This window comes from Cynocephalus volans, chromosome 10, assembly GCF_027409185.1.
Source record: "Cynocephalus volans isolate mCynVol1 chromosome 10, mCynVol1.pri, whole genome shotgun sequence".
NCBI lineage: Eukaryota > Metazoa > Chordata > Mammalia > Dermoptera > Cynocephalidae > Cynocephalus > Cynocephalus volans.
This window is the reverse complement of record NC_084469.1, coordinates 30,003,259-30,014,484: the sequence shown is the minus strand read 5'-3', so window position 1 is coordinate 30,014,484 and position 11,226 is coordinate 30,003,259. Positions and strand designations below refer to the sequence as shown.

Here is an 11,226-nt window from a genome sequence, read left to right as displayed (position 1 = left end):
ATGCCAATTATGAGGAGTTTATTTAGCTTGCAGGAGTCCCATATTCACTGCATTTCTGTTTCATTTTTTCTTATTCTTTTTTCTTTTGGCTCCTCTGATTGGATAATTTCATGTATTTTATCTTCGAGCTCACTGATTCTTTCCCCACTTTGATTTAGTCTGCTGTTGGAGCTTTCTATTGAGTTTTTCAATTAACAATGTATTCTTTATTTCTAGAATTTCTATTTGATTTTTTAATTGATTCAATTCCTTTGTCAACTTTCTCATTCTGCTCCCGAACTATTTTCCAGATATCATTTAATTTTCTATCCGTATTTTCTTGTGACTTCCCAAACATCCTTAAGAGTGTTATTCTGAATTCTGTCAGACACGTCACAGATCTGCTATTCCTCTGCATCCATTGTCAGGGCTTTGTTTGTTTCATTTGGTGGAGACATATTCCTCTGTTATTTCTCAATCTTTGTGTCTTTATGTTGATGCCGAGGCATTTGAGAAGACTGCCATTTGATGCTCATTCTCTGGGGAAGGCTTTTTGTGCAGAGCAGTAATCACTTCTGGGTTTTGGTTGTGTGGAACTTCCAGCCTGGGACAGAGACTTTCCTGAAGATTGTGTTCCTGCAGTTCTATTGCCCTAACCAGTTTCCACTGAGACTAATTGCCCTTGCTGTGCCCAATGTTCCCCCAGTGGGCCAGCTTTTCCCCTGCACTCCAACCAGTTCCCATGGCCTCTCGGCTGCTCCTTTGTCCAGTTGGCTGTGGCTGTTTGCTCATATGCAGACCTGAGGGGATCCTGCCAGTGATCTCTATGGCCTGTGGGCTGGTATGGTACACTCTAAAGTCCTCCTCTCCCCTGAAGACTCCAAGCAGGTTTACATGTTGGGTGCTGCTGCCGTTTTTTTTCCAGACTGTACCAGACTGTCTCAGAACAAAAGGCACCATCCCTACACCCTCTCACCATTGCCTCTTGCACCTTTATGAATGCTGTGGATCTCCTCCTCTTCCCCCAGCTCCAGTAGTCCCAGGTTAGCAGTCTTTGCTTTTTAACAGCTGTAAATTGGTTACTTGAGGGAAGGTGCAATGCTGAGAATCATCTATTCTGCCATCTTGATGGCATCACTGTTTTGTTTTCTACCATGATTATAAATCACAGATCACAAGATTTTACTCCAATGGCCTCCTTCTCTTGTCTTTGAATTTTTACAGCTTGACTACAATGTATCTGGGAGAAGACCTTTATGGGTCGAATCTATTTATGGATCTTTGAGTCTCTTGCATCTGGAAGTCCATATGTCTCCCAATACTTTGGAAGTTTCCACCTATTATTTTGTTGAATAGGTGTTCAGTGCCTTTTTCTTTCTCCTCCCCTTCTGGAATACCCATAATTTGGATGTCTGCACACTTAAGGTTGTCCAATAGATCTCATACTTTTTCTCTTTTTATTTTTTAATGCTTCCCCCACCCCCCAGCCTGGGTTATTTCAAAAAGCCTGTTTTTCAAGTTAAGAAATTCTTTATTCTGCTTGCTCTAGCCTGTTGTTTAAGCATTTTCAGTTATATTTTTAATTTCATTGAATGAATTTTTCAGTTCCAGAGTTCTGCTTGGTTCTTTTTTAAGATATCTATCTCTTTGTCAAATTCCTCCTTCAATACTGGATTGTTTTTTCTCATTTTCTTGTGTTATCTGTATGAATTTTCTTTTATCTCATTGAATTTTCTTAAGAATGTTCCTTGGAATTTCTTTTCAGATATTTCATAGATTTCCTGCTATTTGGAGTCTGGTACTAGATAATTGTTGTATTTCTTTGGGGGTGTCATGTTTTTTTGTTGTTATTTCATATTTCTGGTATCCCTACATTGATGTCTGTGCATCTGGTGGAGCAGTTACTTCTTCTAATACTCTGGAGTGAATTTTGAGGGGAAAGACTCCCTGCTGTAGATGTACTCTATAGTGACGGTTGGGTAGGGTGTTTTAGATTTGGTTCTGCGTAGACACACTAATGTAGTCTCTGTGTGATTACTTCAACTGCATTCAGTGTCAGAATTGCCTGTGAATTCCTCTATGGCCTAGGCACTGGGGCACTCAGTAGTTCCTTGCTGAGTGAGTGACAACAGATTGTGTCATCAAGGTCATGGGTAAGATCTCAAGCTACTGGGAAAAGCACTGGGATGCCCTGTTGCTCCTCAGATGAACTGAGTGACACTGGGTGAGCTTGTTGGTACCCAGGCCAATATCCCATGACCCTGATAGATGCACTGGGGTGCTCTGAAGTTCCTCAGCTTAAATGGGAGACCATGGGCAGGATTTCTGGGAGTTGAGATTAGGGCTCTAGGAATTGAGGAAAACAATGAGGTCCTCAGCAGCTCCTCAGCTAGAGTAGGTGACTCAGTGGCATCACTGGAGTTCCAGGCTGGGCCCTGTATCCACAAGGAAGGCACTGGAGCACTCTAGCTCCACTGCTGAAGTGGGTGACACTGAGTGAGGTCACTGGATTAATGAGTGGGGGCTTGTACCCTCAAGAGGGGGGACTGGGCTGCTCTGCACTGTTGAATTGAGGTCTCAGCAGTGGATATCCTTGTATTGTTCCTGATCTTAGGGGAAAAGCATTCAGTCTTTTGCCATTAAGTATGATGTTAGCTGTGGGTTTTTCATAGAAAATTTTTATCAGGATGTGGAATTTACCTTCTATTCCCAGTTCATTAGGTTTTTTATCATAAAAAAATGTTAGATTTTGCCAAATGATTTTAGTGTCTCTTGATGTGATCATGTGATGTTTGTTTTATATTCTATTGATATGATGTATTAAATTTATTGATTTTGGGATGTTGAACTGACCTTGTATTCCTTGAATAAATCTCAATCGGTCACGTTGTATAATTTTTTTCCATATTGCTGGATTTGATTTTATATGTGGCTAATATTTTGTTGAGGATTTTTGAGTTCATATTCATAAGATTTTTGTCTGTAGTTACTTTCCTTGTCATGTCTTTGTCTGGTTTTGGTATAAGTGGCCTCATAAAATGAGCTAGGAAGTGTTCCCTTCTCTTTTATTTATTTCGGAAGAGTTTGTGAAAAATTGATGCATTTTTTTAAGTGGTTGGCAGAATTAAATTCAAGCCATCTGGGCCTGGGCTTTTCTTTGTAGATAGTTTATATTATTATTATTATTATTATTATTATTATTATTATTATTATTACAATTTCAATCTCTTTATTTTTCATAGGCCTATTCAGATTGTCTGTTTCTTCTTGAGTCAGCATCAGTATTCAATGCATTTCTTGGAATTTGTCCATTTTATCTAAGTTATCTAATTTGGTGGCATATAATTTTTCATATTGTTTCTTTATAACCCTTTTTATTTCTGTAAGGCTGGTAGTAATGTCTCTTCTTTTATTTCTTTTTTTAATCTTCTTTTATTTCTAATTCTAGTCATGCAAGTCTTCTCATTTTCTCATTCTAGTGAAGGTTTGACAATTTTGTTGATCTTTTAAACAACTTTTAACCCATTTTTGGTCCCATTTACACTCTATCATTTTCTATTTCTTATTTTATTAATCTTCTTATAATGTTTATTAATCTTCTTATAATGTTTATTATATCCTTCCTTCTGCCTTCTTTAGGTTTAGTTTGCTTTCCTTTTTCCAGTGTCTTAAGGTACAAAGTTAGATTATTCATTTGAGATCTTTCTTCTTTCTTAACAAAGGCATTTACAACCAAAAAAAAAATTCTTATAAGTACTGTTTTAGCTGCGTCAGATGTGTTTTGGTGTTTTGTACCTTTATTTATACTTAATGAAAGTATTTTCTGATTGTATTTGTTATATTTCTTTGGCTTATTCCCTATTAAGGAGTGTGTTGTTTCATTTGCAGAAATATGTGAGTTTATCCATTCTTTCATGCTATTCATTGCTAAATTTATTTCATTGTAGACGCAGAACATACTTTGAATTATTTCTATTCTTTCAATATCAGTGAGGTTTTATGATCTGTTCTGGAATATGTTCCAAGGCACTTGAAAATAATCTTTTGTTGTTGAGCGAAGTGTTTTATAAATATGTTAGGTCTGTTCACTTATACTGTTGTTCAAGTCTTCTATTTCCTTGTTCAACTTAGATCTAGTTGTTCTGCCTCTTATTGAAAGTGGGATATTGAATTCTCCAAATATTATTCTTGAACTATCTACCTATCTTTTCATTTCTGTCAGTTTTTCTGTCATTTACTTGGGTGCATATGTTTATAATTTTTAGATCTTTCTCGTGGATTGACCCTTTTTTAATTATAAAATGTCCTGCTTTATCTCTAATAAAATTATTTTTATTTAGCAACTATTTTTAATCTTTAAAAACTATATTTATGTTTAATGGCTAAAGGATAGCCAATCTTCTTTCTTGTGATTTCTGATTGCATAATATGTCTTTTCCTATTCTTTTACTTTCAATCTATTTGTATTTTTGAATCTAAAGTGTGTTTCCTGTAAAATACATGTAGATGCATCTTATTTTCATCCACTCTGACAATCTCTGCCTTTTGATTATTGCTTTATTCATTCACAATTAATGTTATTATTGATATAATTGGATTGATGACTATCATTTTATTTTTTGTTTTCTATATGTCTCATGACTTTTTATTTCTCTATTTCTCCTTTATTTCTTCCTTTTCCATTAAGTAAATATTTTCTCATGCAGCCTTTTTACATATTTAGGGATTTGTTTTCACTATATTTTTGAAGGGATTTTTAAGTGGCTGCTCTAGAGTTTTCCATATACATCTTAACTTATCAGAATCAACATCATACTTCTACTAGCTTAATTCCAACAATATACAGAAACACGATTTATATTTCTTCCCCTCACTTTTCTCTTATTATTGTTAAGGATATAACATCATTAATTTTACAAACCCCAATACTCACTGTTATAATTACTGCTTTACCATCTGGACTCATCATTTTGGGATGGTTTCTACTCTTAATCTCTTTATTGCTTGAATTATTTACACTAAGTTTTTTTGTTTATAATGAATAGATTGCAATGCAGTAAGCTATTTTTTAAAACAAACTCCATGGATTTTCTTTCAAACTTTATGTCATAAGCTATTGAAAAAAATTCAACAAATTGCAAATGTTAGAAATTGAGAATTAGTGAATTCAAGTTTAACATAGAAGATAATGCAAGCCAAATCATACCTAAAGGTAATAGGGATGACACACACAAAAGAAACTGTAGATAAACCTCATTTACAAATATGACTACAAAAACCTAAGTAAAACAATAGCAAATCAATTTCAATAGTTTATACTGGGAATGCAAGAGTAATTAAATATTAGGCAAGCTATTAATAGTCATAGGCTATGAAAAAGCATTTGATTAAAAATGAAACAGTAGTAGCTAATTATTAAAATACTATTGAAGTTCCAGTCAAGATGGCAGAATAGACGGTTCCCAGCACCACTCTCTCCCAACAAATCAACAAATTTACAACTATAAAAATGTAACATCAGCCAAGCTGGGGCCGCTAGGGCTCAGGGGGACAGGAGGAGAGACCTACAGAGTTCATGAAGGCAGGAGAAACCACAATGAGAGAAAGAAAAAGCTGCTCTGAGAGTTTCGGGCCATGGCTGCTTTAAGGCTCAAGCTGCTGAGCACATGGAGCAGGAGCCGGCAGAAGCCACAGCTGTGCTCTTCAGATGGAGTTGCTTGGAGGCAGCAGGAGAGAAGAGGGCCTTGGTGGACCCAAGGACAGCAAGACCACTAACTAATAGGGCTCCCGTGGACCCACAAAGGAGGGAGGAGCCAGAACAGCTGAAAAAGGGGAGCCATTCAGAGACTGGTGAGTCATTGCAAGGGACCATCGCAGGGCCCATCTCATGGGAAGTGTTTGGAGCATGGGCAGTGGGCAAGATGGGAACACCAGGAGAAAACTGGGGCACAGCAAGGACAGACGACCTGCCCCCCAATCAGCACAGGACCACTCAGAGGAGACTGGTCAGAAATGCAGAATTGGGGCCGAGCCCGTGGCGCACTCAGGAGAGTGCGGCACTGGGAGAGCAGCGATGCTCCCGCCGCGGGTTCGGATCCTATATAGAAATGGCCCGTGCACTCACTGGCTGAGTGCCAGTCACAAAAAAGACAAAAAAAAAAAAGGAATGCAGAACTGCATGGGGTGCAGTTTGATGATAAAACTCAGGCCCAGATCAGAGTTTCTACAGAACACAGATCCACCGGGTCTCTGGAGAGCCGGAAGTACCTATAAGATCAACCATTAAACCCTGAGCTGCACAAAAATCCTTCCCTAGGGAAACAGCAGCAAAGCAGCAATTTAAACAACCACAGAGCTCAAGTACTGATTCATACAGGAAGTTCCCCCATGTTAGAAGCAAAGAACAAAAAATTAATTACGCCCCAGGCACACCACCAGCACCTTGGGAACTGCCTGGGAACTGGAGGCTTAGCTCTGGGGACCGGACCCCACTCCCACTTCCAGGCAAACTGTGCCAGCGCCTCAGGGCCAGCCCAGGGACCCGAGGCATGCAGGAGGGGACTAGACCCCCCTCCCACAACCAGGCACACCATGCCAGCACCTCAGGGCCCACCCAGTGACCCAAGGCAAGGAGAAGGGGACTGGCCCTCTCTCCCACAACAAGGCACACTGCACCAGTGCCTCAGGGCCCACCCGGGGACCTGGGATATGGAGAAGGGCATCAGACCTCTCTCCAACAACCAGGCACACCAAGCCAGCGCCTCAGGGCCTGCCCAGTAACCTGAGGCAGGGAGCCGGGGATCAGACCCTCCTCCCACAACCAGGCACACCACACCCGCACCTCAGGGCCTGTCCAGGGACCCAAGGCATGGAGAAGGGGACCAGAACTCTTTCCCACAGCCAGGCACACCACACCAGTGTCTTGGGGCCCACCTGGGGACCCGAGGCATGCAGAAGGAAGACTGGACCTCTCTCCTACAATCAGACACACCGCATCAGTGCCTTGGGGCCTGCCTGGGGACCTGACACATGGAAAAGGGGACCAGACCTCTCTCCCACAACCAGGCACACCACGCCAGTGCCTTGAGAACTGCCCAGGGACCAGAGGCATGGAGAAGGGGACCAGACACACCCCACAACAAGGCATACCACCAGTGCCAAGGAGCATGCCAAAAACAGCACCTCCATGTGGGTGGCTCACCCCAGCCTCCACAGTAACCATGGCTGCCATGAAAGTTACTAGACACCACAACCACCACACACGTGGTCCACTAACCACTGGAGTGCATCCACACAGGAAGAGTCACCAGCAGAGACAAAGAAAAGAGGATGTCTCTTTCCACAAAGCCCATTTCAGAGTGACAGAAGAAGCATCTGCTCTGTGGGGAACCCGATCACATCTCTCAGCATTGGACAGATCATCTAGGCAACAATTAACAGAGTAACCATTATTGTTTCAGAAGGAGAGAAGAAATCTAGGGTAATTTGAGGGAGGAGGGGGGAGGGAATAGGGGGAGGGGGAGGGAATAGGGGAAGGGGAGAGATTGGACAAGGGGCATAAAGAATAATTACAATTTGCAACAATATATGTGCTAGTAATATTGATTTGATCAACACTGTTCAACCCCCAAAATATGTATAATCGATTTTGATTCAATAAATAAAATAAATTAAAAATAAAATAAAATACCATTGAAAAGCACAAATAGAAGGATAAATACTAAAGATATGCATCATCTTCTGCTAAATTCTTTGGTGAAACTGGTGAAAATTGTGAAAAGAGCTTTTCAGGCTCTTCACTGAACTTAGAATGCAGTACTAAACCTTAACAAGGCTCTGCAAGACCTAGTCCCCTATTACCTGCACAATCCCGTATCGAATGACTTCTGCTTCACTTCAACTATTTTTAGTTACTTGATCATATTTAGTTTCTTAAAAACAACAGCACCTTTTCCACATCAGGGCTATGGCACATGTAGGTCTCTTTCTGTAATTTTCTCTGATCAGGACTTCCTAGGACTGGTTTTTTCATATCTCAAATAAAAACACATCAAATTGTGAAGTTTTAATCTATCTCCAGATAATAGAAATCAATCTAATTTATATATACTTCCTCCTTTTTCTTTTTTTTTGTATTTTTAAGTTTTTTATTCCATACACATTAGGTTTTCAAAGAAAAAATGCACAGTATATTATTTTAATGTTTAGCATGTTTGAAATGTGTTTCATGAGATACAAATTTTTTTATTTTGGTGAAAATCTGCTTTTAATGGTGTATATGAAAATACACTGAAAACCAGCATTACATGCATGGTTCAGAAACATCAGTATATAACCTGTTTAAAAGACAATGATACCTCAATCCTAATTGAGAACAAATTTAAATTCAGTAAAATGAATCAGATTACAGTGCATTGTTCAACTACATTGCTAAAATTCTGATTTTGATCATGTATGTGAAAACTCATTTAAAACCAGCACTGAATGAATGATTCTGAAGCATCACTATAAAACTTCCGTGAAAGACAATGATACATTGTTTTCAACTCGAAATAAAGTTTAATTCACTGAAATGAATCAGCTCACAGTGCATCATTCACCTACATAGCTTCAACTCTGCTTTCAAATGTGCATATGAAAACCGATTGAAACAAGCACTGGATAAATTTTTCAGAAACACCACAAATAACCTATATAAAAGACAATGATACATCAATTACAATTGTGAATAAAGTTTAATTCACTGAAGTAAATTAAGCTACAGTGCATAAAATATTGATCTAACTATTCACCAAAAATAATTACACAGATTTCCCAATGCTGTTTTTGGATTAATGTAAACTTTACCTTACAGTATATAGTGTTACCATAATAGTTTACTAACTCCTACGTGTTTTTGTATCTTACTGTGTATTTTCTATCCAGTTCTACTGACTTGTTTATTCCAGCCTCAATACCACACTGTTTTAGAGTAATTGATATTTGACAAAGCAAGTGTTGCTTTGTTGCTCTTTTCAACACTTCCCTAACTTATTTTCATGTTTATTTTAGGTAAAATTTAGATTAATTTTGTTTCTTAAAAACTCTGTCATAATTTTAACATCACATAGGTTACATTTTAGATTAATTTAGGAGAATATATACCTTTGCAACATTTCATCTTTCTATCTGAAATCTTGGTATGTCTGTCCATTTTTAAATTTTTACTTTATGCTTCACTGGGGAATTGTAAGGTCTTGACTGATTCTTGGTAACATTTTAATGCATGGACTTGTTTGTTGATAGTGTGGATGAGATTGTTTGCATTACATTTTCACCTTGTTTTTAACCTTATTCTTCCTGATCATTATTTACATGTAATAATAATAATAGGCAATATTTGCTGTGTACTCACGGCATGCCAGCTCCTCATGAAAAGCACTTTATTATTTACTTCCCCCCTCCATGACCCATTATTCACATGAAGAAACTGAGACCTAAAGAGCTCAAGTAACCTGCCTGAGGTTTTATAGCTATTAAGGAGCAGAGCTCAGACTTCAAGTATTCTGAAGTCCCTTTTTATTTCTAATAGTCTATGACTTGATTGCCAACTTTTCCAAGACAGATTATCAAACCAAAAAATGGCATTTTTTCCTCCGCATTTGAATTATTTTATTTCCCCTATTATTTTATAATTGAACTATATCCATTTCTCATAATGTATACACTTGTATTATAGATACTTAAATACAAATCATTAAACACTTTAAGAGTATTATGGGATGATAGAATTTTTTTAAAAGACTTAGATATTATTCCTGTACCGTTGAGAATACCAGACTTGTAATTGCTAGAATGATTAAGTTGCATCAAGATTTTCCATATTCTGTTTTTATGCCTTTTATTACTTTGTTGCTTATTTTTTTATTTTTAAATTCAGTCTAAGATATTTTTATACTAAAAATACCGTTGGTTTTGCTTATCTTCATATCCTATTCAAATGAGGGCACTTGGCAAACATTTGTTGGTGCTAATATTGCAGAAAATTGTGGAAATGGATGGAGGCAACCACAGTGATGACTCAGAATTTCTACTTCTAGGGCTCACAGAAAGTCCTCAGCAGCAGCGGGTCCTTTTTTGGATGTTCCTGTCCATGTACTTGGTCACAGTGGTGGGAAATATGCTTATCATCCTGGCCATTGGCTTTGACTCCCATCTGCACACTCCCATGTACTTCTTTCTGGCCAGCCTCTCCTTCACTGACCTCGTCTTTGTTACCAACACAATCCCCAAGATGCTGGTGAACCTTCAGTCCCAGAACAAAGCCATCTCCTATGCAGGGTGTCTGACACAGCTCTACTTCCTGGTCTCCTTGGTGGCCCTGGACAACCTCATCCTGGCAGTGATGGCGTATGACCGCTATGTGGCCATCTGCCGCCCCCTCCATTACACAACAGCCATGAGTCCTAAGCTCTGCATCTTGCTCCTCACCTTGTGTTGGGTGCTTTCTGTCCTCTATGGCCTCACACACACCCTCCTCATGACCAGTGTGACCTTCTGTAGGTCACGAAAAATCCACTATATATTCTGTGAGATGTACGTCCTGTTGAGGCTTGCATGTTCCAACACCCAGGTCAATCACACTGTGCTGATTGGCACAGGCTGCTTCATATTCCTCACTCCCTTTGGGTTCATGATCATATCGTATGTCTGCATTGTCAAAGCCATCCTCCAAATACCCTCAGCCTCTAACAAGTACAAAGCCTTCTCCACTTGTGCTTCCCATTTGGCTGTGGTGTCCCTCTTCTATGGGACACTTTGCATGGTATATCTGAAGCCCCTCCACTCCTACTCCATGAAGGACTCAGTAGCTACAGTGATGTATGCTGTAGTGACACCCATGATGAACCCTTTCATCTACAGCCTAAGAAACAAGGACATGCATAGGGCTCTGGGAAGACTCCTAAGGAAACCCTTTATGAAATTGACATGAGGGTAATTTGGAAAAACGACATTGAAGAGGAAACTGGGAATATCTTTCACTGTATGTAAGGCATTATTCTATGGGTTATATAGCAGGAATTAGGACATAACTCCAGCTGAGAATGAGTGTATATATCTGTGGTGATGAAAAGACATATGTGTAATACAGTGTCCCTGAGATCTCACCATCCTTGGAAATAAATAAGGTCAGACTAATATTGAAACTAGAATTTCAAGGGATCAAATTTTTCAGCTTGCCACAGGATCACATTCACATCCTTATCC

The 11,226-nt window shown here is 39.0% G+C and overlaps 1 protein-coding gene across 1 annotated transcript; it reads left to right on the top strand.

Moving 5' to 3' along the window:
• Positions 1–9,958: 9,958 nt before the first annotated feature.
• LOC134389143 (olfactory receptor 1D2) lies at positions 9,959–10,951 on the top strand. The gene has a single exon (XM_063112625.1). It carries the CDS (start codon positions 9,959–9,961, stop codon positions 10,949–10,951), a length of 993 nt encoding a protein of 330 aa, XP_062968695.1.
• The last annotated feature ends 275 nt before the right edge of the window (positions 10,952–11,226 follow it).